We start from the raw sequence: 27,600 nt of genomic DNA, 5'->3' as shown, positions 1-27,600 counted from the left end.
CGAAGTAATAAAGAGTGAACTTTCAAATAAATGTAACTGTTTTAGGGTCTTGTATACACTTCGATATCCATTCTAAAACTTGAAACTTGAATAACCCAGTTGCTTCAATTCTACTTAGTCCTTTAGATCAAAACACTGCAAGTTTTGCAACTTTATCCCATGAAAGTGACCTTACGCTGTGTTCGTTTATGAAAAAAATTATGTAAACAAACCATTCTTTCGAACTCTATAACTACTAGGGTACAATCCATTACTACTCTCAGTTTTGCTTTCCAAGAAATTACAGCTCGTGGACGAAAATACTTAAGTAAGACGCAGAAAGGCGCTAATTTGACAATTCCTTGCAACCGCACGCGAGTCTTTTCGATTCGAGAGTGTCATCTTTGTACTATTTCGTTTGGCTTCATCACACTCTCTGCTGATAAGATTCGGATATTTGCGTCAATATTCCCCTTTTTATTGAAACCTAGGCTTAACCATTTTTTTATATATATTTTTTTTACATTAACAAAATGTGATGTTTCATGTACATATTGACCAAGTTGAAATCAGTGTCTATGCTTTTGTTTGGGACTAGGCTGTAAACTGACTATGGAGGGCGCCCTTCAATATTTCACAACTATTTCATCAACACGACACAGGTGATCGAGAAAGTACAACTAGCAACTAGTCACTCGGCCTAATTCTTGATCGTTTAAATTAGAATTTGTTGCACAATTCATTTATAAACATGGGGAAGAACAGGAAAAAGGGTAAGATTTACGTTTGTGTAATGCCCGTTCTATTAATTCGTTTGTACCGAATCTACCATCGTATTAATTGATTGGTTTTTGATGTGCATCAGTCACTGAACCCAACCAAGGCCAAATACAACACGTTGACTTCCAGTTCTACCATAGGTAGTGGTGTATTGTCCGGATATTGGGCGACGTCTGTGTGTGGGTGTTTTATTTACAGCTCTGTGCATGTTTTTTCCTTTTACAAAATTACACGTATCAATGAATGAAGGGATAATATCAATTATCAGCAACGTTGAAGATGCTAATATTGTAATAACAATTTGTTTTCATGAAAACAAGTACTAAGGCTAAGCCCCTCCCTAAGTAGTTGCGCGATAACAATGATGCAGATCATGATGATGATCATATTAGTATTACGGAACCCTCCTCCCGATGGCCTGTCAAGGAGGAGGGTTTACGTTATCGCAACTACAAAACAATGAATCTGATTCCAACGATTGAACTCGCTCCCAAATTCTCAGTTGTGGTGTTGGCCTACTGTACTACTACCTAGTACAGTAGTACTAGTACTAAGTACTAATTCAATAAGTTCTAGAAACTTTATAAAGCTCCTCGTAGTCCTAGGAACTAGGCCTAACTTTATGATCTTTAAGTTAAGAGAGCTTTTCAAAATAAATTACAACTAACAGAAGAATACACTGATCAGAAACAGTCTGCTGACCAAAATAATTGCAATGTTACAATGTATACACTGTATCAATGATTATACAACATCGAATTTGACAGGAACTGTCATTACTCATTGGTGGTTTTTTTTTGTAAATAAGGTGAATCTTTATGTTAACTTGTGTGCTCATTGACCTAAAAAGCAAATTATTTATATTATTCAATAACAAAGCGTGTTATTGTTTACATAATTTTTAAACCACTATGCAGGGCCTCAATTGTCACACGCTGAGATGATGGTGATGACTGTTTCTGACATTGTCAATCAACTCATTGTGGCCCATGAACAAGGAGCAGATGTGAATCTGAACAGATTAAAGAGTTTAACAGCACAGAAGTATGGTTTGTCATCCCAACCGAGACTTGTGGATATTATAGCAGCTGTACCTACCACTCACAAAAAGGTAAATATTGGGTTTGAAGTCAGTGATCATTTATTTCATATTATATTTTGTTATTTGCATAAGAGACGGCCTAACATCACAAGGCCACAGACGGCCACTTCAAGTTGACAGCTACAACTTATTTGGGCTATTGACCAAAACCATTTGCAATCAGGGCACATTGCCACCTACTCCTGGCCCAGTCCTGGGGCTGAAATAGTTTGTAAGGATGTATGCATGGGTAATATCAACTAGGAGCCTGGCTGATAGCGCAGAATGGACCATCCCGACTTTTTACAAAGCAATTTTGGTTAAGTGCCTTTCTCAAAGGCACAAGTGTCATGACCAGGATTCAAACCTACACTCTGCAGCTGACAACACAAGAGCTTGGTTCTGGTGAACTAGACCTCTTGGCCCTGATTGATGTAAATAAGAGACAAGAATAAGCTCTCTTGGATCACAGACATTATGAACCATAAATCATTAGGGAAATGGAAATAAGTTACATTGTTGTTATCTTTTTTTTTCCAGGCTCTACTCCCAAAGTTGAGAGCAAAACCGATCCGCACAGCCAGTGGTGTAAGTATATTTAGAGGCTTCTAACAACAAAAATGATTAAACAGTTTAAAAGTCATAACAAGAACTTTTTTTCACAACCATGACCTCTCAGACGCAAATTTAAAAAAAAATTAATCATTCAGGGGGAATTTTAACTCTTTTTGAAACATTCTTTACTCTTTTCAGATTGCTGTTGTAGCAGTAATGTGTAAACCACACAGATGTCCACACATCAATATGACAGGAAATATCTGTGTCTACTGCCCTGGCGGACCAGACTCAGACTTTGAGTATTCAACTCAATCCTACACTGGGTATGAGGTGAGTAACTTAGTTAATTGATTGACATCCACACACGGTTGAGGTGCTATTATCCACCAATCAACAAGGCCAGAAGTATAGTATAGACCCAATCATACACTGGGTATGAGGTGGTGAGTGACTTAACTGGTTGACATCCACACTAGGCCTAATCCACACAATATATTTTTAAGTTCAACTCAATCATAGGTATGAAGTGAGTAACTCTAGATTAGTTGACATCACGATAGCAGTTGAGGTGCTATATCGACACAGCAACTTAGTGGCCACTAAACATTGAATCCAAAGATATGTTTGAAATGACAAATCAATCACTAAATTCATTCACCAAGTTCAACTCAATTAAACACTAAATATATGTGAGTACTTGTAGATTAGTCAACATTCACAACTTGGGTATTGTTATCCACAAAGCAACATAACTAAAGTCTTGAATATATCAAATCACTAAATTACCTTTGTCTGAACTTATGTTAATGTCACAAAATAATGCCCTATAATTTGTTTACAGCCTACATCCATGCGAGCAATAAGAGCAAGGTACAACCCTTATCTACAAACAAGACACAGAGTCGATCAGGTAAGTAAATGTAACATTTAGAAATAATCTCTGTATAAGTTGTTGCAGTTCAGGGCCCAGTTTCATAGAGCCGCTAAGCACAAAAATTTGCTTAGCATGAAATTTCTTCCTTGATAAAAACAGGATTACCAACAAAATGTCCATTGGTTGCATATAGCTTGTTACTGGTATTCAGCTGATGTTTGCTCATCCTGAAAATCATGTGGAAATTTTGATCCTGTTTTTTATCATCAAGGCAGAAATTTCATGCTAAGCAAATTGTTGTGCTTAGCAGCTCTATGAAAGTGGGCCCTGTAAAGAAACGGGAGTGTAAAAACAAAATGTTTTAATCGGTATGTTCTGACTGCTTCTAGAGAATTGTATTCCCACTACCGTCAAGGGAACTCGGTAAAATCCCACAAGGGGATATAAATACTGAGCTGGCAACAATCAATCCTCTCATTCAAACATTGGTATAACGTCTGTGATTATGAATTGCACAAATCAATAAACTGTTATTCAGTCACTAGACAATAATATTTGTTCTAGTCATTGTGAAATCAGCAGTTAGCTTGGTAGGATTCAAACCCACAACCTTGTGATTGCAAGTCCAGCAGTCTAACCACTGGACCAAGGTGAATCAAATCCAAAACACAATCATAAAATCTAATTATGACATTTTTTTCTGTATTTAGTTGAAGGCTCTTGGACACAATGTAGACAAGGTGGAGTTTATTGTGATGGGCGGTACCTTCATGGCTCTATCTGAGGAGTATCGTGATTACTTTATACGCAATCTGCATGACGCCCTCTCTGGCCATACGAGTGATAGTGTTGCCGAAGCAGTCAAGTTAGTTCATGTTTTTGTCTTTACTCTTTTTGTACGTGATTACCCAAGTTTTTCTTCAAGAAATATCAGTGTCGATGTTTTAAAACTTTGACTTTGAGTGTGAGCAAAGTAAATAGAGAAATAGCAAAACTTGTTTGCCGTTACCTTTTGAGACTCGCTTAAAGAGTAAACGCTTAGCTACTTATGTGCAGTGTACAAGATCAGCCAATGAGCTGCCTTCTTTTGACCTCTAGCCGAGGGTGCCCATAAGGCATATAGACGTATATACAACCTGGTCCATCAATTTGATTTTGTATTGATTTTCCTGTCAAATCTTTTAGGTACTCGGAAAGGAGTTTAACTAAATGCATTGGAATCACCATAGAAACAAGACCGGACTACTGCCTGAAAAGACACATAAGGTATCAAAATAACTTTGATAAAAACCTTCATTCTGGAATATGAATCTAAGATTTCTGATAAATATTTAAACTATAATAACAAGGTTTAGGCTCAAATAATACTAAGTTATTAATTGTTTTTTTAAACCTTGTATTATGTTCGAAAATGTTCCATAAGTGACTACACAAGATTGCCGAGTTTTCTTGCTTGATGCCAGTTTGTTTAAAATGTGCCAAATGGTTAAGTAACGGAATACTTGCTTAAAGAAATAAATGGAAATTAAACTTTGTTATGTGTTATGTTTTGGTAGTAATCATAAACATGCTTCAAAGTTACAAACACAGGACCAAACAAAAAATCATTTGAGTACACAAAAAGTAATTGTCAATTTCGTTTCAATGTTTCATTAAAGCGATATGTTAAACTATGGTTGTACTCGTCTTGAGATTGGTGTTCAGAGTGTCTATGAAGATGTAGCAAGGGACACAAATCGGTAAGTCAACTTTTTTTGTACATTTGAACTCTTTTACTTTACAAAACTCCTTGTCCCATTGAGTTTATTTGTTTTGTTTGAGTAATACTTATGTAAACATCCAATATCCCACTTTGTGAGTGTTTTACAAGAGTTTGTAGACAAACAAGTACTGTGGCATTAATAACTCTCTATGGGTTATCATTATTAGATATAAGTTTTAGTTTTGGAGACTTGCGCACTTTTTCAATTGAATTCTCAGTCTTAATTAGCCTGCTTAATTTGCTTTTAATTGCTTTTTAATTTAATTTAGATTTTTTACACACACCATTCTTGTTTGAGTAATGTCTTTATGTATTTATCACTGTCAAAACTAACCCCATGACAACATTTTCTTTTCAACAAAAAGGAAAGGCTTTAAGTTCAAATGATTTTTCTGTTTCAGTGGTCACACAGTGCAGGCAGTTTGTGAATCATTCAATTGGTGCAAAGACGCTGGGTTCAAAGTGGTGACACACATGATGCCTGACCTCCCCAATGTGGACATGGAAAGAGACATCGAGCAATTTATTGTAAGTTCATGGAATTAAACAATTGTTTGATTACAAATAGAAGCATCAATGAAAGACTTCCTCAAGTTATTAAGCAGTGCTGTTGAACTGCAGCCAAGAACCTTGATATTTAATATAAATTCTGTATTTTGGAAGAGTGATACTTCAAAAGGGAAATGCAATTAAACGTGGTAAATGTCAACTTTTATTGGGAAAGTTCAAACTCGACTGGAACATTCAAGGGGCATGAAGGCGATCAGGACAATGGAGGCAACTGAACCTCCACCAAAAATTGACCTTTCCATTCTGCACTCATGACAGTTGTCTCCTTATCTTGTCCCAACTAATGGTATTGTAGTATTTTTAGTCATTATTGGGTTTTTTAGAAAAAAAACATTTCAAAATATTATTCAGTTTTTTTCTTCCACCAGGAATACTTTGAAAATCCAGCCTTTAGACCAGATGGTCTAAAAATCTACCCAACACTTGTGATTCGAGGAACAGGTCTTTATGAACTGTGGAAGACAGGACGCTACAAGAGCTACCCACCGGGCATGCTCATTGACCTTGTTGCTAGGATACTGGCCTTGGTGCCACCATGGACAAGGGTTTACAGAGTTCAAAGGTTAGTCAATCATGTTTAGTGAAACATCAAATAAAAGTTAAGTTTGAAGAACTGGGACATAGCCTTTATTAGGTTTTTTTAAGAGATGAAGAGACATGATTTTGTTTGATTTTTTATGGGGAGTCACCAATCACAAGGCCTTAAAACGTGCTGTGAAGAGGGCCAAAAATAAGGAAATGTGATGAAAAAATGTAAATTTATTTCAGCCAACCTAAAGCATCATATGACACACATTAGCCTCAGATTTAAGAATATAACGTCAATTAGCCGGGTCTTTACAAAACAGTTATGTATTTCAAATTAATAAACTGCATAATTTAAATACTTTACGAGGTGCACTTTTCCAGGCCCAGAAGAACAAAACTCTGTGAATTCCATTATAGGACTTAAAGGAAGTGTTGAAACCTCTATTGCCCTGGTCTTGGCCTTTCAGATTTTCAAATGAAAGTGCCCTGTTACAAAATGAAAAAGGTCAGGCCTTGCCCTCTCAAAAATTAAAATTCCAGGCCTGTGACATTGATGTTTTTGTTTGTTTGTAACCACAGAGATATCCCGATGCCCTTGGTCAGTTCTGGTGTTGAGCACGGTAATCTTCGCGAGTTAGCGCTTGCTCGCATGAAAGATCTTGGTACGCAGTGTCGTGATGTGAGAACCAGGGAGGTTGGAATACAAGAGATACACCATAAAGTCAAACCCTATGAAGTAAGAAGTTAATACTTAAAATTCTTAAAATCTGCCATTTATGCCAAAAGTTTTTTTCTCTGCACATTCATTTCTCATTTATTGAAAAGGTAACCAATTCATACATATCAAAATGTACATCCAAAATCTTAAATTCTGCCATTGATGCTGAAAGAATTTTTGTTCAGCATATTTGTTACCGATAATTTCTACAAATTCTAATCAGACTTTTTCAAAATAGTTTATTTGTTTGTATTTATGTATTTTATTAATCATTCTTTTGGGGGGAGGGGGGTCCTATGAGATGACTACTTCTTAAAAAGATATAATTAATTTATCATAAATTTATTAATTCACCAGGTCGAGCTGATTAGGAGGGACTACTTTGCAAGTGGCGGTTGGGAGACGTTTCTTTCTTACGAGGACCCAGAACAAGACATTTTGATAGGGCTGTTGAGACTCCGCAAATGTTCTGACTCAACCTTCAGACCAGAGATGAAAGGGGGCGTTTCTGTTGTGCGAGAACTTCACGTGTATCCTTAATTTTAAAAAGTTAAATTTAAACAAAACCTCTCTTTGTAAACTACTCTTTATGATATTCTTCTCATCTTTGAAGAGAATTTGGTTTGAATTGTTTGCAAGATTGATGTTTGTTTACTCAGCGATGTCTATCATATTATTGTGTAACATGTGTTTTTTCCAGTGTCTTAGTAAGCCCCCATGGAAGATTTATTCCTTGACTTAACATTTTTATCAGCTACGGAAGTGTGGTTCCAGTGAGCTCAAGAGATCCTAGCAAGTTTCAACACCAGGTTGGTTTAATTAACATGAGAAAAGAAACAAAACACTGTGTTTTAAAAACGAATGATCTAGCAACTGGATTGTGGATATCTGTAGGTACCCCTGCAGACCTTGGGCAAGGCCATTTTCATTTTGCAAAGGGCAGGAGCACCCAGGCCAAGACCAGGGGCAACGGAGGCCATAGCCTGCGTTGCTCCTGTGTAATCACAGGGATGCCCTGAAAGATATACTGAATTGGTGTTTACCTAATGTTGTAATGAATCTTATTTCTTATTTAAATCATGATGTAGGGTTTTGGAACATTGCTCATGGAGGAGGCAGAGCGAGTTGCTTTGGAGGAGCATGGTGCATCTAAGATAGCAGTTATCTCAGGTATGTCTTCCTATGAATGAAATCTACACATTTATGGAAAATAGAAACTTTTCTGAAACATTTCAATTAAATATTTATGGCATCATGCATGTATGGCATATACAACAAGTTGCCTGGCGAGTATGAACAAATTTATTATTTATTAAAGCTTTGCTTATTTTATGATAAGGGTCTGTTTTTACTGCAAATAAAAGGCCCAAAATGGCATTGTGTTGAGTGTGTTTTCTTCAAACTTACAAAAAAGTTTGAAACTGAATGTAGTTTCATCATCCCCAAAATTGAACATTAGTTATTTAGATTTTCTCACGCTGTACATTTGAGCAAAACAAAAATTCCTCAGATTAACTGCTTCTTCATGCGTGTTGTATAATGCACATAAAATAACCCAGTACACTTATCACTATGAGAAGGGGGATGCCCCTGTGTTTCTGGCGGTTGCTGCCGAGTATGCCACAGCTGTAAACCTTTATAAGGTGCTGCATTTTCAGACTCATAATTCAAAATGACTTCAAACCCAGTCTTTAAAAAAGTGTCTCTCTATGTTCAAACGCCTCGAGCACCCTATTGGTGGATACCTGCACTATATAAGACTACATTATTATGATTGATTATTATTGTGGGACTTAACAATGTTATCTTTACAACTTCTTTTTAGGGGTTGGAACAAGGAATTACTATCGGAAACTTGGCTATGAACTGGATGGTCCTTACATGTCTAAGATGTTGGTAGACAAGAGAGAACCCTGATGATGAGAATACCAAAAGCTTCTTGAAACAGAAAATGTTTTATTTCAAAATACACTCGTACGTAATTATTGATGGAAGTTATTGCCAAGACTGGTGAGAATGGAGGCAATAGTCACAATAAAAAACTACCTTGATTGAACACTTGGGTCAAATTTATTGAACGGGTGGGGTATTAATAGATGTTAAATTTGCATCGGGGATAAAGAATATTAATTTTGGTTTTTACCCATACACCGATGTGTGTTAGCACTGTATACTCAGTACTTTCCCGAGTCCTGTGAAAAAATGTCACAGGCATGCTACTCGGGTGGGATTTGAACCCACGACCCTTGCAATTCTAGAGCAGTGTCTTACCAACTAGACTACCGAGGTTGCCCGGCAGCTAGTGGGGTATTAATGGGAGCAGATCATCACAGGTTATCATTTGCAAAGTGCAACTGCACACAGAATCCTTAGCTTAAAGAACAATGTACATGTACATGGAAGTTTTAGTAATTTTTCAGTTTCTCACTGATCTTCCTACGGAGAGCTACATGGTTCTTGGGATATTATTAATCATGTTTTTAAGCATGGAATTATGACAAATATTAAGATCCAGAAAACTCAAGTGTTATTGCCTAATCACGGCCAGTCTTTTATTATCAGGGTGGAATTTCATCTTTGAAAGAGCACGGCCATTTTACAAAGGACACTTCCATTGGAAAAACTTAAAGTCCATGGGAACTTTTGAAGGGGCACCAAGGCCAAGACCAGGGGAAATGAAGACACTGGCCTACGTGGCCTGCGTGTAATCCCAAGCCTACATTATACCATCTTTTTCTATGATTATACTGAGCAAAAAACAGCGCCCTAACAGAGATCAAGAAGAAGGCACATTATTGGTTGATAGTTGCATTTGGTGCATGCATGCAACACAAGTGTCCATCGTCAACCAGATTAACAGGTGTATCCAATATTGTATAAAGCAGGTTGTAAAAGTGAGGCCGATTGTCATTTTATTAAATGCACTCATGGGGGTTCTATTATCTCTCACTTCATTATCTTTGTGCATATTAATCAGTTACGAAAGGGAATGTTTAACATGTAATAAATAATTCACATGGAATGAAACAGTAAGTCTTTATAAACACTGTCTACTTCTCTGTGTACTTTTACTTGTGTTCTTGCCAAACATGTTTTTGAAACACCATTCCCCAGAAGAAATACAGAAAATCTTTGTGTATATTTGTCTACAATTAGTCGGCTGAAAAAGATCAGTCTCAACTGAAGTTGATTCGATGACAACAATAAAACTGACACACCATGACACAAAGGTTTATATAATAAATATATATCAGTATGTAGCACATTATGGGTTTATTTGGTAAACTCTGATAAGAATTTTCAATACATCACAATCTGCACCTGTCTCTTATTTATTCAATCAATTAAATAACTAACTGCTTCCACCACTTCCAATAATTCTACTGAAAACCTGTGTAGTGAGTAGTTTAGATATAGCGTTAACTACAGCACAAGCAAAATCTTCAATGAATTCCTCCAATATCAAGTAATAAACCACAAGAGATACAATTGAACAGCTTGAATCCTTAACCAATACAAAATTGGACAAGCCCTATTTAAAAATTCAACACAAATTTGGACAAGCTCCGTTTAAAAGTCAGAACAGTTTATTACCGTCTAGGAATAGGCCAATTGCAAACATACCAAAACTTACTCGACGTAAATTTATAAAATTTTGTTTGAAAGTTAATGTGGGCTTTTTGATATTATTAGTGTGAAACCAAAATAAAATTCGCACAAACATCAGATCAAAATTTCTTGCAACTTTGAAAGAGAAACAGCAATACAAATTTTAACGAGCCCTGTTTAAAAATTCAAGGAAGACAAGTTTGTTTAATATGCCAAAGCTTCTTCAGATTTCCGTGACTCCTTTAGGAACATTTCACTTCACCATGTGGAGCTCTGATAGGATAAGAGGAAAGATGACCATACATGCTTTACCAAATATCAAGAATGACTCGTAGATTGCCAAGGGTTTCGTTAGCCAAGATTGAGACTTAAATGCAAAGTAGACGGCATACAGTGCAACAGCGAAGAAATGACCAACCAGTACAAGGGGTTTAGGATGTAATCTGGTGAGAGAAATAAATTTATTATTAGTATCAAATCATATTACAAAGAAAAATAGTTTTTTAAGTAGCAGTTTATCTACATCAAGTTATTATCAGTATGAAAGAATATTACAAAGAAAAATAATTATAGTTACTTTATATAGGGCTTTATCTACAGGCATCTCAATGCATTAATTACTAGTTTTATTTTATGAGATCCATTTGTTTAGCACCTTGTATAAAAGAGTTTACAAGGTGCTGAGTTGCATTCAGCAACCACTATCGGAAACATTAGCATTAAAGTTTAACTAGTTTTATATATGTGCATAACACAACACATGGGACGTATAGCTTTACAGTCAAAGGACGAAGCAATAACGTTTAAGTTCCTTGCGTATGGGCAAAAGTTTCAAGACCGAGAATTGAACCTGCTGTAAAGAGGGAAAAGCGTTCTGAGTTTGTTTCCTTATGATGTCACTCAAGGAAACATCTCAAACATAGCAACTACAACCTCATTAAAAATACATCTAATGAAAAAGACATAATATTATTAATTATTATAAGTCCAGTAATTTCCACTTCGATCAATGAATACAGATGTGACCAATTAATATACACAATTTGAATAAAAGCAAAAGGCATAGAAAGATAAAACAGCAAATAAAGTATCAATTGTCAAAACCATACAATTGAAAATGCATTTTATGAAATCAACATAAATCCAGTAGTGTCCACTTCGGTCAATGAATACAGAAGTGACCAAAATTTGAAAAGAAAAAGAAAGGAAAAAAAACATAAAAAGATAAAACGGCAAATAAATTATCAATTGTTAAAACAATACAATTGAAAATACATTTTATGAAATGGACATAAGTCAAGTAATGTCCACTTTGGTCAATGAATACAGAAGTGACCAATTAATATACACAATTTGAACAAAAGCAAAAGAGCATAGAAATATAAAAAGGCAAACAAATTAGCAATTGTTAAAACACACCAGTGGCACTCAACATCAAAAACATAAATACAACCACTCAAAATTCAGGGATAAAAATGACATGAGATGATAAAGTTTAAAATGAAAATAAAAGGTTTTAACTTACACAGAGAGAAGTCCAACAGGTCCAGACACGGCCTGACCGCCGAGCTTAAAATAATGGAAACAAGCTCTCCTCAGCTGCATCAAATGACCTAGAAAATACATAAGAAATAATGGTTCCATCAAGATTTAGAAATGAGCTTAAGAACTTTGCTGTATCTTATCTAAAACTGAAACCTCAAATCTAGTGCATTTTTGAAAAGCAACACACGTATTTGAAAGCCTTAAGACGTCGCAGTCAGAGACACTGTCACATATAGGGAAATAGAAAAGAAAACTGCACTAAGGATATGTCCGAAACAGCGACTTTGCCTACAGCTACAGCTAGATCAGAGCGTCTGCCAGTGTTGAAGAATAGTCGTACACACGCATAGCTATAGCCGAAGTCTTCGTTTCAGACCTGGCCTTACAGACATTTTAAGGAAAACGGACTTAACAGGACAGTGAACACACTGCCTGGAAAAACAGACAACAGACAGACAACAATATAAAAAAAAATCGCAAATCAGATTAAAGGAAAGTTAAGTATCTTATGTTTGTAACACAGAAGAATGGTAACTCACAATCTGTTGCAGCAAACAGCTCATACAAAGCTTGAGCAAGAACATTGACTACAAACGAATGGGAGGTTTTTCGCAGCCAATGGAAGGCTCTCAATGACTTCAAGATTTGTTCATGCTCATCTGAGAAAAAATACAAATTTATATAATTATTAAAAATTAACTCAAAATTTCATGTCAACACAAAAAATTGCAAGGTTAGGACCAACCATTCAAATATATGTTATGAGAGTTTAAGGCTGTATCTGAATTGGTTGCTACAGCTACGACTATTGTTAAGGGTGATGCTAAGGACGACTTTTACTTCACGATGACGAAGAAACCTAGTCATAGCCATAGCTGTAGCCACCTACTTGGACCTGGCCTAAGCTAAACGTCTTAGTTTTTCCAACTTGACTTGGGCCCAATTTCATAAAGCTGTTAAGCAGAAAATTCTGCATGGCAAATTTTGTTGATGAGCCATTAATAAGTGGGGCACCAGATGCAACAAACTTAATGAAATTTTGACCGTTAATCTGTTTTTGCTAAGCAAGATTTATCTGTGCTTAGCATGTTTGTGTGCTTGTAGACCTCATGAAATTGGGTTCCAATATTCTACTTACCCAAGTCTGGTATATCCTTCAGTAATCCCCTCCATATTCTAACATCGTTAAGAGCAACACTCATTCCACCACCTGTCAGTGGATGTCTCATGTTCATGGCATCTCCTAGGAGTAATACACCTGGTTTCTCAAGAGGTGCTGGTGGGAGGAAACTGCTTGGCATGCTGCGGATACGGTCGTTTTGAATGGAGTCTAGGAATGGTTCTTGGAGATGGTCTAAAAGGTGGAAAGAAATGCATACAACATGAGGAATAACAACTGACAGCAAAAAAATGGAGGTTGCTCTGAAGTTGTTCCAGTTGTTAAAAAACATCCACCGTAGGCCAGCCCAAAATTGTTTTGGGAGTATACACGTCATCTGACGAGAAGTGGTTAATGAACTGCCTCTAGCTACCAGGCAATCTTGGTGGTCTAGTTGATAAGACACTGAATTGCAAAGGTCATGAGTTCGAATTCTACCCAAGTAATATGCCTGTGATTTTGTTCACAGAGCTCAGGAAAGTACTGAGTATACAGTGTTAACACACAACAGTGCATATTGGTAAAACCAAAATGAATATATCATACCTCTTAAGAATCTTACCTGGTAACTGAGGATGAATCTTGTCCATCATGTACCCCTTCATATCCTTAGGCATTGGACCTCGAACATCCACCAACACCCTGGTGTCTTCCTCAGCTATCCGATAAATCAAGACGGGGGAGGGGTCAGCTAGAACAAGCTCTGCATGGTTCTCTTTTATCTGAGGGCAATTCTTCATGATAGTACCAACAAAATGTGAGGTTGTTTTTACATTTGAGGTGACGAGAGATTTACGGAATTTGGAGAAACAGCCATCGGCGACAATGGTGAGGGGTGCAAAGATTTCCTGCAAACAAAGAATGAATCACATTTTACTTAGACATTGGAAACAATGCAACTTATTACTACATACAAAATTTGACGCAGTATTATATTTCACCAGATTTACAAATATAGCATGCCACAGTAACAGTTTCAAAGAAATAACAATATAATAAGTTGGAAACAAGATAAAATATTGGAAGGAAAACATTCAAAAACATAATTTTACTGAGACTTCGAACACAATTCAACTTGTTATCACTTACAAAATTTGATGCAGTATTTTATTTCACCCGATTTACAAATATAGCATGCCAAAGTAACAGTATCAAATAAATAACAATATAAAAGTTGGACACATGATGAAAAGGAAAGACAATTTCGCTGTTTGGTGACATCATTATGGAAGCAAAAAACAAATAAATAACAAGAAGGCACAGCTGCGCAAGAATGGGAGATAAGTTTGACAATTGCTGCAAAGAAACAGTTTTCGCCAGAGCAAACAAATCAAATACAATGATGATTTCAAAACAAATTGTTGTAATATCACAAAAATAACAAACAAAATGCAGTACCTGATTTGAAGATCAAAAAGTTATGAATATTATACACTTGAAAACTTTCAAAGCTAAACTTACTCTTTCATCTTGTAGCCCCTTCTCTTTGTAGGCAACACCAGCTACGCAGCCATTTTCTTCTAGAATCTTTGTCACTGTTCCTTCTATATATGTGACACTGTAAAGGCAAATTATGTAAAAGCTCCATTTAACTTTGGATTGTTTGATTTGTTTTAGTTCAGCCTCTCAAGTTTAAAGACAAGTACTCCTTATTAGAAATTTCAATTCAATAAACCTTTATTCCATACTCTTGTTGAACAAAAAAACAATTGTGAGAATTAAACAGTACATAGAAATTTAACAAATCTAAAGTGCATTAAATTATACAAAAACCCAATATAATCTAAAAGCAAATAATAAATTAATAACTAGGAATTAACTATGTACAAGACAGGAGCAAGAGCATGAGGCTGTTAGAGTAAGCCGTGGCTTGTAGACAACAGCCTTTAAACAGACAAGAAAATACAGAAACAATTAACCTGGAAAAGAGAAAAAGATAGACTTTAAAATCTTCAAGAAGTACATCAAAAACCAACAGTGATAAAGTATACATACAAAGCAAAATGCAACATCCAATATCCTCTTACAAATAAATTTCATCAATTTAATTCAGTTTATTGGTCCTACCATGGAGAAAAATATCCTTCGAACATGCAATACACGATATAAACTACACACAAACATAAATTATCTGAATATAAATTAGATCAATAGTTTATAAAATTGTTGTAAAGACCTACTTCTTCTGTTTCATAGCAGCTTGTCTTAGACCCATGACAAATCGGCCGTGATGAAAGGCACGTCCTGACTGTATTGTTTCCATTTCATCTTTGGGATAGGAAAGATCGACTTTGGACTTGGTGTCCAAGTCATGAATGATGTACCCCTCTACGCAGCGAGCATCTATATCTTCGGCACTCTCTGTAGGAAAGATGAGGAAAGAACAATTAGATGGGTTTTTATAACTGAATTTGTAATCGGCTTCAATAAAAGTGTCATACAACCAATCTGTCAAATTTTCTTCCAATTAGCTTGTGATTTCTTTGACAAAACACAAGACAAAAGTTGGTGTTTTGTTAGATTAATAATCATCCCTATTTCAATCTCACTTAGTTCACATAAAGCCCAGTTCATACCTCCTGCGAATGCAATGTGAATTTTGAGGTCACAAACTCGTAATGAATAAATCGCATTAGTTGACTTGTGCTGAACTCCTGCGAAACATTCGCTGCGAAAACAGCCCATCTCATTCGCTATTGCAGGATGTATGAACCAGTCTTTAGAAATGTGTTTTTAAAAAAAAAAAAATTCTGGTACCAGAAACAAGTTTATGAAACATTTTCAAATTATTTTTCAGACTTTTTTATTTGTCCGTGTAATCAATCATGTATTATTGATATCAGGCATAGAGTTTTATCTTTAAGAGGGCAAGGCCATTTTCATTTTGCAAAGGACACTTCCAATGGAAACTATTAGAGTATCTGAGGAGTGTTGAAAGGGCAACAAGGCTAATGGGCAACAGGGGGGGGGGGGCATGGTTCCTAGGCCTCCATGTAATTCAAGGCCTGTGATATTTTCTGTTTTTTCTTACCTTCTAATCCTAGGGCTTTCAAGCAATCATAACCACCAGGTTGCAAGAGTTCACCAACAATTCGATCTGGCTGTTTTAAATCTCTCTCAATTATCGTGACTCGACGTCCATCCTTGCCCAAGACAGCAGCCATCGCTGAGCCTAAGATTCCTGAACCAACGATGATAACTTCTGGATCGGAAGGGTTTCTTGTTTTCTTGACATGGTTGGATTCAGTTCTTTTCGCTTTTGAAACCTAAAATAAATCAAAAAAGACCTTCAATAATAATATGCAGCAAAAAGGTAAATTAACTTATTTTTGGTGGACAGATTACATGTACACGCATGTAGCAAATTAAAATGACGTTGTTTAATCTCAAAGTAATGTGTGAAAAAGGAAGCGGCAGACTCATGATACGAAATGACCGAGGGATGTGAGAGGCCTTTAGAACAAGGAGATCAGGAATGGAAAAAGTGAAACTTCTTATCATATTCATGGCAAGTAATATGTCAATTACGAATGAAGCTGACTAGGTAATGCTTAAATTGTTCCCTTAATGTTATCTCTCTGTTGCACTACCACAGGCTGTATCATAAACTTGGGTGTGATCGCTGGCCATACAGCAGTTAACAGTGGTATGGCTTCGAACAAAGATATTGACCAAATAGGAAGACTGCCAACTTTAGGGCTAAATAGCTCAGTTGGTAGAGTGCCAGCATATTAATCCAGAGGTTGCAGGTTCAAGTCCCACCATGCCCATACTAGTCAATTTGTCTTTGTTCACCCAAAATAGTATGTGTGTGGACAATTAATTTGGACCCAAGTAGGAAAAAATACCCGAACAATAATTAAACACCTTTTAACCCCAAACTGAATGTACATTTGAACCTGTGTTTACAATTGGTAACGCGCTGTATGATAAGTGCAATTTAAACAAAAGATATCCATAACTGAATGTCGATTTGTTTGTTTGGCTTTCAAGAGCCAGCAGCAAAACATTCTTCACTAAGTAAGTAAGACCTATTTATAAAAATCAGAACTCAAATCGAGAGGACAAAGTCAAAATCTTTTATTCGGCTGACTGTTGATTGCTGATAAGAAACATTTAAACAATGTGCCATACTGTATTCTTAAAATCAGAATCAACTGAAACAATGTATTGTAATGTTACGTTATGCAGTACTGAAATATTCTGCAGAAACATATACACAAAAAGTTTGTTGTCTTTCTTATATGTACAGTGTACATAACAAGGTTTTGTGATCAGGGTTTTAACTTTTCATTGTGCCATTTTACTCTAGTTATATAGGCCTAATCAATCATTTGTTATTTTATTTACTGATTTACTAGTTTATTGTGTAGGCCCCCTATTGTTTGTGATCTCATGTACAGCATTTTAAGATTTTATGTAAAATGCTAAAGAAGAACATACAACTGTTAAATTATGAAACTGGGTGTAAGTAACCACACATAGTTCCTACCAGCATATTTGCTCAATCAACAGGAAATACATGTGAGCTACACGTGCACAGTGGACATACTTACATAAATAACAAAATAACCTCAAAATTATCTAAGGCAGCTGCTTAGTCAACAAATGTTCCAGTTCAATTGTATTTTTTTAAAGAGGAGTGTTTGAACAACTTCCTTTCAAACTATTTAAAAGTAAAGTTTTATCTTATTAAAAACTTGACTTTTGTTAGTTTTACACACACGTTTTACAATGTTTAGAGTAAAAAATAACGGTATAAATTATCAATACCACCAATGCGGACAACTGGACATTTACCAACACTCAAACAAATACATCAGAATTGGTTTTGCTATCAACCATAGTACTTGATTCAAAATGTAGATCAATAATGGAAGGGTGGTGGTTTCCTTTTTGATGTGTTTTTATTACTCTCTCACCTACCTGTAGAAATAGCCATTTCATAGAGATTACCATTTTTCAAAAGCATGGTCTCACCTTTTTAGATGCAACCAAGAGATAGTATGAGACTGCTCCTATGCCGACCAAGAACACAATCAGAACTGGAAGACTAAGAGGAACGAGCTGCAGAAGGCTACTTGTAAAACCCATGCTGGATGATCAGATTTGCTGCAACCTGTTTTATGAAACAGTCAAGACGGTAAATATTTATTCTGTACTTGTTGAGACAATTTGTCTATATCGATATTAGTACAATGCAATATCTTTTCAGGAATGAAGTGGAATATAACGAAATTTCAAAAATTGCCTTTTTTCCTTTTGAATGTCACAAATTTAAATCCACATTAATTAAGTATTTGGTAAACAATCAGGGGGTAGAACATCAAACTCTAGGTACATGAAGTTCATTTTAAAAGCAAAATTCAACCAAAACTAATAAAAAACACAGAATTATTCTCTTTTTTTTTTAAATGTAATGTGACGATGAACAGATTTGCTTACCTCTCTCTGAATAACTGTCAAGTGTGAAATGATAAATCCACAGAGATTGCTAACAGCATGATGTCTGGTCTACAAAGTTGTGTAACTTCGCCTTGTCGACTTAAGTGGGGGTTTCAAATCACTGTGGATTGTTATCTGTGTGACCAAATAAAAGAAATCTATTTTTATTGATTATGTTTTGGGAAGGCTATAAAAGTCACTGGACCTTGAAACTATACCATACTGGGTGGTGTGATATAACAGACTGTTCTTGCTCAGATTTCAGATTATTTACTTTCTGAAAATATACTGGTACACAAATGGTATACAATGTACATGGCTACACTTGACACTATAATAGATGAGCACTAGTGGACTGAAATTTGTTGTTCACATAGTGTGGGTTCGAATCCCGGTCTGGCAGCTGGTCTGGTTGGTCCTTCAAAAATGTTAATAAAAATGGAATTTTTATTCAAGGTTTGGCATCCATTTTATAGTTTAAGGACCAGCATTTAATTTGACCTTTTGACTGGTGCAAAAATTCCTCTTTGCACATTTTATGTAAACATAATTATCACACTTCAAATTTCGTTTAGGTTATTTTTTTAATCAAGGTTTGGCATCCATTTTTTAGTTTAAGGACCAGCATTTAATTTGACCTTTTGACTGGTGCAAAAATTCCTTTTTGCACATTTTATTTAAACATAATTATCACACTTCAAATTTCGTATACGAAAGTATCAGAAACTGTTTTAACTGGTATTTGGCTACTGGACCACTGACCCACTGAAGAGGGAGACCCCTTGGTTAACACTTGTCCGCACTGTGGAGCTACATTACACATGCTTACAACAAATGTTAACATCAAATAATTAACTATTAATATTTTAATAATTAATTACTCATTTTGTCACCGTGTTCAAGTGGTTAGGCGTGGTTAGACTGCAGGACATGCATTCGTCAAAAGGAGAATGATTGTGGGTTTAATTCGACCTAGCTTACTCACTGCTGATTTCACAATTGACTCAATCAAATCAAATAAATATTCTACATTAATATTTTTAAATAAAAAAATTAATGACATTAACAGTTAATACCATAACACCACTCTTGACTGTTTATGTAGGCCTACTCTTGTTTAGCCCACCTAGTTGAGCTGTAAATGGCTGTCTTTTAACATCGGTCTCAACAATGTCGCCATTTAATTTCAATCCAATTACAACAATGGCGACAAGCCGACAGTGATGAGACCATGGAGAGAGCCATTAACAATAACAGCTCAACAAGGTGGGCTATAAACTCTTATTAATAATAATATTAATAATTACACATTTTAACTATGTTGCTACATGAAACAGGCCTTCAACAAGTACCCTCATAATTATAAAAGGCAGTGGACACCGTCACACATTGGTATTTACTCAAAATAATTATTAGCATAAAACCTTAGTTGTTTAAAACGAGATGGGGAGAGGTTGATAGTTATATTTTAAAGCATTGTGAGAAACGGCTCCCTCTGCAAGTGACATAGTTTTTGAGAAAGAAGTAAATTTCCACGAATTTGATTTCGAGACCTCAAGTTTAGAATTTGAGGTCTCGACATCAAGCATCTGAGAAGGAAAGCACACAACTTCATGTGACAAGGGAAGGGTGTTTTTTTTTTGTGTTTTTTTAATATTAATAGTTATCTCGCAACTCTGACGACCATGATGACTACCAATTGAGCTCAAATTTTCACAGGTTTGTCATTTTATGCGTTATAAAATGTTGAGATACATCAAGTGAGAAGACCAGTCTTTGACATTTACCAGTAGTGTCCGGTGTCTTTAAACAAACCATGGAGGTCCCTTATTCCGCATAGGATGACATAAAAATACATGTGGTGTGACTGTGTGTGTGATATGGTGTGATGGTGTGTGGGGGTGGGGTGATGTGAATTCCGGGTGAGCTCCATGATGTAGTGGTGACCGTGCCGTGGACGTGTGGTGGGTGGGCGTCCCCAATATAATCGAATATTATCGTAAAAGAGGCAGAACGAAAAAAAAAAAAGGAATTCCACTAACTTATTATCAACTATTACAACATCATTATTTTCATTACGTATTCCTCTTTTACTCACCAGATAAGCCGGTCGTCATTGATTGATAATTTCTCAAAAGAATATGTACGGGCATGGAGGAATATACGGGTTGGTTGGTTGCATAACTTATTTTATAACCTCGTTCTCCAACTTTATTCAATCAATATTGTCACTACATGTAGTGTGTGCGTGTTTGTTTTATGAGTACGAGGTTAACACAATAGTGGCAACCGTGGAAACTATAGAATGACAGTGACCAGACTAATATAAGTAGACTTTCTACACTTAAACTACGTCTTGTCCCTAAAATCTCTGCTTGCTAAAGAAAAGTACAGTAACTACCTAGCCACGTACGTATGTTAAGCGGTCATCGTGCGGTACAACTTAACTACAAGAATTCTTAGAAAACCGGTTAAAAAAGGGCGGTCATGCAACTTTTAGTGACAAAGTTCAAACTAATGCTACAGAAAAAGTAACAATTACACCGGTTACCTGGAAAGGTTGGTAAACTTCCTTTTTTATCAAGTAGGCCTATTTACTAAAAAGTAATTGGTTGGTGAGATGAAAAAAAACGCATTATAGAAAGTCGTCAAAAGAGGGCGCTATACAACTGTACTACTTAAAAACAGTTTTGCTTAGTAAATAATGTTGGTAATTACCATGTAGTAATCATTATCTGCTAATATTATTATGGCATTAATGGTAGTGGATATTTTATAAGTATGTCCCGGCAACAGTTAACTTTACATTGATCAACATGTTATTTAAATAGGCCTTAAACTTAACGTTATGTCTAATTTTATTTTAAAATAAAAAAAAGAATATATTTTTCAGCTGGGGAAACAGAAATTATCTTACAAAAAAGCAACACACTTCTCACTCCTCACACCATAGTCACATTACGCTAAATTGGCTCCCCTTGGCTTGGACTTGGCCAAGTTCGCAACCAACCATTCGGTGACTAAACAGTGTACACATAATTGACTGGCAATGAGGTAACTAATCATGCTAATGTACATCTATTCCCCCGGGGAAGGGGGGGGGGAGGGACCAGAACTTGCAGAGGAGGAACCTATTTCCCCAAGGGTGAAGGCCGAGGGAAATAGGTCCCTCTTCTGGGCCCTCACAGGCCCGAGGGGGAATAGTGTACACTAGTTACCGAATTATGCCAGTCACTATTTATAACACACCTCGATCGTAATGTGAAGAATCGAAAAATTGGAAAAGAAAGGAAGTTTTTTAGTTGCTGTTTACGGTTCGCTGAAGCCAGTCATTAAATTAAAAGCGCACATACGATATGCCAGCTACACAGTATTTCGGAATACAGATAATTTTACCCTTGCTGGTAATCCTCTGCCTAAAATTTAAGGTTTTGGATTCAATAAAAGAATCTTCCAAACTATTCCTTTACTGTTTAAATATTGACTATTGTTGAATATGATTATTTTTTTCAGATTGAATGATGTGGCAAAGCTGATTTCAAGTTCTACTCAACTCCTCATGTTCATAATCAACACAGAAATTCCTGCAACACCAACATGATGAACAGCAAAAAAGATTCTGGTCACCATGTCGTGAACATTGCCAACGGAAAGACAACTGATAAACTGTCTGTGGATACTTCAAAGTGGTCTGAACCTGTACAATTCTTTATAGGAGTTGGTGGAGTCTTTTTCTTCTATTTGATCTACGGGTACCTCCAGGTAAGTTGTAAATAAGGGAATCAATGTGTGGTGAAGAGGTTTTCAACTAGTGGTTTAATCCGAACGAGGCCTAGTTCCTGATAATTTTTACCGCGACGAAGTCGAGGTAAATTATCAAGAACCTGGCCTCAGTGGGTTTAAACCACTAGTTGAAAACCAATTCAACACACTTTGATTCCCATTCATAAATACCTTTTTGGTCAAAAAACATCAACACTTTTTGGTCAAAAAGTAAAACAAATACAAAAATTGTAATTGTTCAATGATTTCTTTCAACACAACACCCCTCCAGCTATGAAATGGTAAGGCCCGTGGCCCGATTGAGTAAACAACTCCTTATGAACTGTCCCGGCCGTTTCTCTCGACCAATAGGAATGAAGAAACTGTCTTATAAGCACAGGTGCATACTCGCTTGTGTCATGCCCATGTTTCAACACTTTTTACTGGTCATAAACAAAGGTTTATACACACCCACGTGACGCGCTCTTCACCAATAGGAATAGCGAAACTGTCTGAGGTATTTATGAATGGTTTTTAAGGTGAAACTTCACAGGCAAGAACAACAAAACTTAAAGGCCTGCTGTGTTGTTCAAGTGAAAATACACCCTAAGCAAGGCTTGCCCTTGGCTTTTTCAGTGAGTAAAATTACATTCAAAACTTTACGCGTGCAAAACCAAAACAGAACCTAACCTCACTGACCTGATGCGGCTAATATCCGGGAAGCAGAAACGCTATATTTTTTTGTATTCTACTTGCGCTTGTGTGATAACTTACAATGTTTCTTAACAGGAACTGATTTTCAAATTGGAAGGTTTCAAGCCATTTGGTTGGTATCTGACGCTAGTTCAGTTTGCCTGTTATACGGTGTTTGGCATGACAGAAATGAAGTTAACAGGATCACAGGAAAGAAAGTAAGTAATTAAATATTCATATTTTGGTATAGTTGATTTTAGGCTAGATGATTTTGTTTACTAAAAATATTTGTGATTCACATGTTTGCCAATCGTTGTTATAGGGCCTGTTGGCATACATTTTCACAAGCAGGACTCAACATTAGAATTCTAATAATAAACTGTGGACACATTTCAGAAAATTTCTCCTAACATTTTTTGCTTTGCTGCATTCACAGAATTCCACTGAGGACATACGCTTTATTGGCTTTCCTGACTGTAGCCACAATGGGCCTTTCAAACTCAGCAGTTGGATACCTGAACTACCCCACACAAGTTATCTTCAAATGCTGTAAACTCATTCCAGTAATGATAGGTGGCGTTCTTATCCAAGGTATTGATTACTTATATTTAAAAATAGTAGAAGAAACATTTTTTTTTTACAATTGAGTGAACGTTCAAACATTGGAATTTATTGTTACGATTTGGCTTAAAACCCTAAGCTCAAAGTTAACACAACAGAAACAAAACCTACTTACCAAGTGTAGTTCACTGGACATTTTGCTCGTGCAAGCGCCATCAAGCATTCTTTTCTTACACAGCTCGCAGAGAACTCAGTAGTTCAGGATCTGAGGAAATAAAGATTTGTGATTTAGTTAACTGTTTTCCATTTCTATTTTTACTCCTTTCTAGGAAAACAATACGGCCCCATAGATGCAAGTGCAGCTTTATGCATGAGTATTGGTCTTATATTTTTTATTCTGGCTGACAGCACAGTGTCACCCAACTTTAATCATACAGGTTTGTTTGTTTGTTTGTTTTTTCATAAACTGATCTCTGTATGACAAGCTGTTCCCAAGTGCTTGTAGTCTACGTAACCCTTTTCAGCTATTATTTAGAATGTGTTGCAGGCCTGGTTTGAGAGGGCAAGGCTGTTTTATTTATTTATTGCAAAGGACACTTCATTAATATCACCAACTGAGCTATTGATGACAAGCTGTTATTTAGATTGCTTCCAGGACAGGTTTAAGAGGGGAAGGCAGTTTTCCTCTTTTTTTTGGGGTGGGGGGGGAAGGGCAATTCCATTGGAAAATATTGACCAATATGATAAACCTTTCAAGAGACCCCTCGACCAGGACACCCCCTGAACATCATTAATTGAATGTTTTAATAAAGCGAATGTAAGGTTATAAGTTGTGCTAAATTCCATCTCCATAATGAAAGCATTTTCTCCTTTTTTTAAACCAGGAATTGCCATGATTTCGGCAGCATTGTGTGCTGATGCTGTGATTGGAAATGTCCAAGAGAAGGCAATGAAGGCACACCAAGCCAGCAACAATGAAGTGGTAAGTGTTTTACAAAAAGTTACCAAGGAATAAATTACTCCTTCAATAATTTTACAACAATCCAGGGACAAAATTATAAGAAAATCATTCAGACTTTGATGGAAATGCTTTGTTCTGTAGAGAATGCATTAACTAAATCCATCAAAATCAGATGAACCGTTTTTGAAAGGGCAAGGGCACCAAGACACTTTCTCTTTGGTAAAGGGCACCCGTGAGGAGACTGTAAATTTCTGCTGGGGCATTTTAAGGGCACCAAGGCAATGGGCCCTCAGGGCATGGAGGAAACTGCTCTGATGCCCTCTGATTCCATGAAGTATCAAGCCTGAAGTTTGGCTTCTAGCAAAGTGATACACATTATTTTGATTTATTGATTGACTATGTTGCAAATCTCAATGAACTTTTTTGGTTTTTGCAGGTACTTTACTCCTACGGAATTGGGTTTTTCTACATTTTATTCTATTTAGCCTCTAATGGTACCCTATCAACTGGATTTTGGTTTTTCTTTGCTGTAAGTATAGCTTTGATTATTTTCAACCGGCTAGAATAAACTGGCTAACTCACCAGATTTGTAAAAAGAATAATAAATCAAATCCAATGAATCATTTCAAATTTAAAGAACGCACCGATCCTAAGCATTAATTGTATCGAACTTCATACTAAAGAGATATTGTCTTAAACAGAAAAATTTGCAACAAATCAAGTGATAATTTAAAGTCATTAATTTAACTGTCTTGGAAAACACTTTCCCTCTTTGTTTCTAAACCTTGTAAGATATCTTCCCTGGTAACATAATCCTTAACAAAACTTTGGAGCTAATTGGAATTGGCATCTAATGTTTTTAAGTTCCGAAGCATTGCTTGAAATTAATGCATGTGTTACCTCACAATCCCAACCCACCATGACACAACAATAAGTGTTACATTTAATTTTTATTTTTGTTGCCATTTCAAAGTTTCTTGATTAAGATGACCTTTTACTTTCTTTTAACAGAATCCAGTTAAAACCTACGGATATGCGATCATCTATGCTTTAACCGGTTATCTTGGAGTCATGTTTGTTTTGTCATTGATACGAACATTTGGCGCCCTTACAACAGTGACAGGTAAAGTTTGCGTTCCTAATTTTCTCTTTAAGTCTTAGAGTCCTTGTGTTTTATAAAGCATTTTTCTGTAATGTTTGAAAGCAAGCTGATTAAAGATGTACTGTGTAGTTAAAAAAGTTTCCACCCTAAAAGCATTTATAGCAAGCTTAAAAACGAAAAACGTGTTAACAGTTTGTTTTGAAGCCAGCTTGGTTTGAAACCATTATTTTATAGTTTTTCAGTCTGAAAATTTATGAAGTAAATACAAACACATTATTTTCTGCGATTTCCCCCATTCCTTGTTCATAAACATTGACAATTCTATTTTCTTGCAGATTATAGATAGAACCTTGAGAAGTTGACACTATATTTTGTGATATCTAAACAAAGTTCTTTTCCTTGCAGTTACAACATGTCGCAAGGCTGTCACGATAATTTTATCGTTTTTATTCTTCACTAAGCCATTTACTGCGCAGTAAGTATATTTTCTTTTAGATGGTGTTAACATTCATATACTGTAGATTGCCTCTCAAGTGGCTCTCCCTTAAAGGAACACATTGCCTTGGATCGGACAAGTTGGTCTATAAAAAGCGTTTGTAACCGTTTGTTATGAAATGCATATGGTTAGAAAGATGTTTTAAAAGTAAATACAGTGGTCCACACAAATTTGCTCGAAATTGCACGGTTTTCCTTTTACTTTGCGAACTAACACAGTTGGCCATTTATGGGAGTCAACAATGTTTCTTTAAAGTCTATATTTTGTATACAAATGATGTGCTTTAAAAGTACCACATGTGTTTAAATCAATGAATCTGTTGTTTAAAATCACCTTTTATTTCTTTGTTTTTCAGATATATTTGGTCAGGACTCCTAGTTCTATTTGGGATCTTTCTCAATGTTTACAGCAAGAACCAGACTAAAATAAACCACACTGTATTGAATATTGTCAAACGTATCCTGCAAAAACACTCTAAGTCACAAAGACAAGTAATGGAGGCATAATTTTGAGTTGCTCACAGAAAATCTTGGGAATCTAAGGGTTGGTTTTGTTGACGTTTATTTTGATTTTAAGAAACATCACTTAGAAAGAGACCGATAATGTTTCAAAAGAAAAGCCGTTTAAGATGTTGAGAAAATAGCACAGAACAGTTTTATAATATGTCTAATTTTGTATCTCGGATTTAGTTACATTGGACCAAAGTGTGACTTAAAATATGATATGACCAAAGGGTAATCTTATCTGAAATAACAGGGTCATTTAAAAAAATATATCCCTTAGAAAGTGTGCTAGCTGCTTTATTAAATTTATATGTTTTTGGAAAGATTGTTGTTTGACGTGGCCTTTTCCTATTAGAAAATGAGTCCATGGCAAAACTGAATTTGACTTTAAAGCCTCTCTTTCAATTTGCCTTTCACACAAAAAAGTGTGAAATAAGTCTGGGAAATATGTAGCTGATGCACCAGGTCTATTGTTTAGGTTTTGTTTTCTTATCTATATCTCCTCACCTACACATATTTAGTGTACTTTTTACTTTGAGAAAATAGAGTAAGCTGTTGCAAACTGCTTACCTCCCAAAAGGACTTATACATAAGTATAAGCAGAAAAAAAGTTAATGCCATTGAATCTTTGACCCAAGCAGTTTCTCGAAGCCAGAGAGAGAGACTCTGCTAGGGTCAATTCAAGAAAGACTCTACTAAGGTCAAAACATTGGGCCATAACGATTTTTTGCTTTTAATTTATGAATCTTGTTCTACAAAGTTTTCTTTCAATCTTGAAAGGTTAAAGGTTATCTTCTTAAATCACATTGTCAATCATCCTCATCTGTAATTCAATACATTAAAGCCATTGGACACTTTCGGGAAAACAGTATTGTCCAAGGCCCACACTTTGTGTACCACAACTCATATATAAA

At 35.9% G+C, this 27,600-nt stretch overlaps 3 protein-coding genes across 4 annotated transcripts; 2 read left to right on the top strand and 1 right to left on the bottom strand.

Annotated features, from left to right (window-relative positions):
* Positions 1-620: 620 nt before the first annotated feature.
* On the top strand, positions 621-9,012 carry LOC117304496 (elongator complex protein 3). Its single transcript, XM_033788995.1, has 15 exons — positions 621-752; positions 1,677-1,870; positions 2,381-2,428; positions 2,594-2,728; positions 3,240-3,308; positions 3,983-4,137; positions 4,458-4,538; positions 4,931-5,011; positions 5,436-5,562; positions 5,973-6,166; positions 6,712-6,868; positions 7,208-7,380; positions 7,605-7,659; positions 7,939-8,020; positions 8,676-9,012. The coding sequence occupies exons 1-15, from the start codon at positions 731-733 to the stop codon at positions 8,765-8,767; spliced, it is 1,665 nt and encodes a 554-aa protein (XP_033644886.1). The 5' UTR covers positions 621-730; the 3' UTR covers positions 8,768-9,012.
* Positions 9,013-9,079: 67 nt separating this feature from the next.
* On the bottom strand, positions 9,080-20,792 carry LOC117304456 (squalene monooxygenase-like). Its single transcript, XM_033788926.1, has 11 exons — positions 20,707-20,792; positions 18,609-18,743; positions 18,144-18,282; positions 16,195-16,429; positions 15,344-15,524; positions 14,625-14,721; positions 13,726-14,011; positions 13,143-13,358; positions 12,544-12,663; positions 11,985-12,072; positions 9,080-10,902 (listed from the first exon to the last, which is right to left on the bottom strand). The coding sequence occupies exons 3-11, from the start codon at positions 18,255-18,257 to the stop codon at positions 10,713-10,715; spliced, it is 1,527 nt and encodes a 508-aa protein (XP_033644817.1). The 5' UTR covers positions 18,258-18,282; positions 18,609-18,743; positions 20,707-20,792; the 3' UTR covers positions 9,080-10,712.
* On the top strand, positions 18,236-27,595 carry LOC117304458 (adenosine 3'-phospho 5'-phosphosulfate transporter 2-like). 2 transcript variants are annotated; one of them, XM_033788928.1, is made up of 10 exons: positions 18,236-18,306; positions 22,122-22,370; positions 23,160-23,281; positions 23,500-23,654; positions 23,954-24,061; positions 24,509-24,606; positions 25,022-25,114; positions 25,597-25,708; positions 26,093-26,162; positions 26,539-27,595. In XM_033788928.1, the coding sequence occupies exons 2-10, from the start codon at positions 22,206-22,208 to the stop codon at positions 26,687-26,689; spliced, it is 1,074 nt and encodes a 357-aa protein (XP_033644819.1). In that variant the 5' UTR covers positions 18,236-18,306; positions 22,122-22,205; the 3' UTR covers positions 26,690-27,595. The 2 variants fall into 2 exon arrangements, with proteins under 2 accessions (XP_033644819.1, XP_033644818.1); XM_033788927.1 differs by lacking the exon at positions 18,236-18,306 and adding an exon at positions 21,025-21,167.
* The last annotated feature ends 5 nt before the right edge of the window (positions 27,596-27,600 follow it).

This window comes from Asterias rubens, chromosome 21 (genome assembly GCF_902459465.1).
Source record: "Asterias rubens chromosome 21, eAstRub1.3, whole genome shotgun sequence".
NCBI lineage: Eukaryota > Metazoa > Echinodermata > Asteroidea > Forcipulatida > Asteriidae > Asterias > Asterias rubens.
This window is presented reverse-complemented; position numbering and strand designations above follow the sequence as displayed.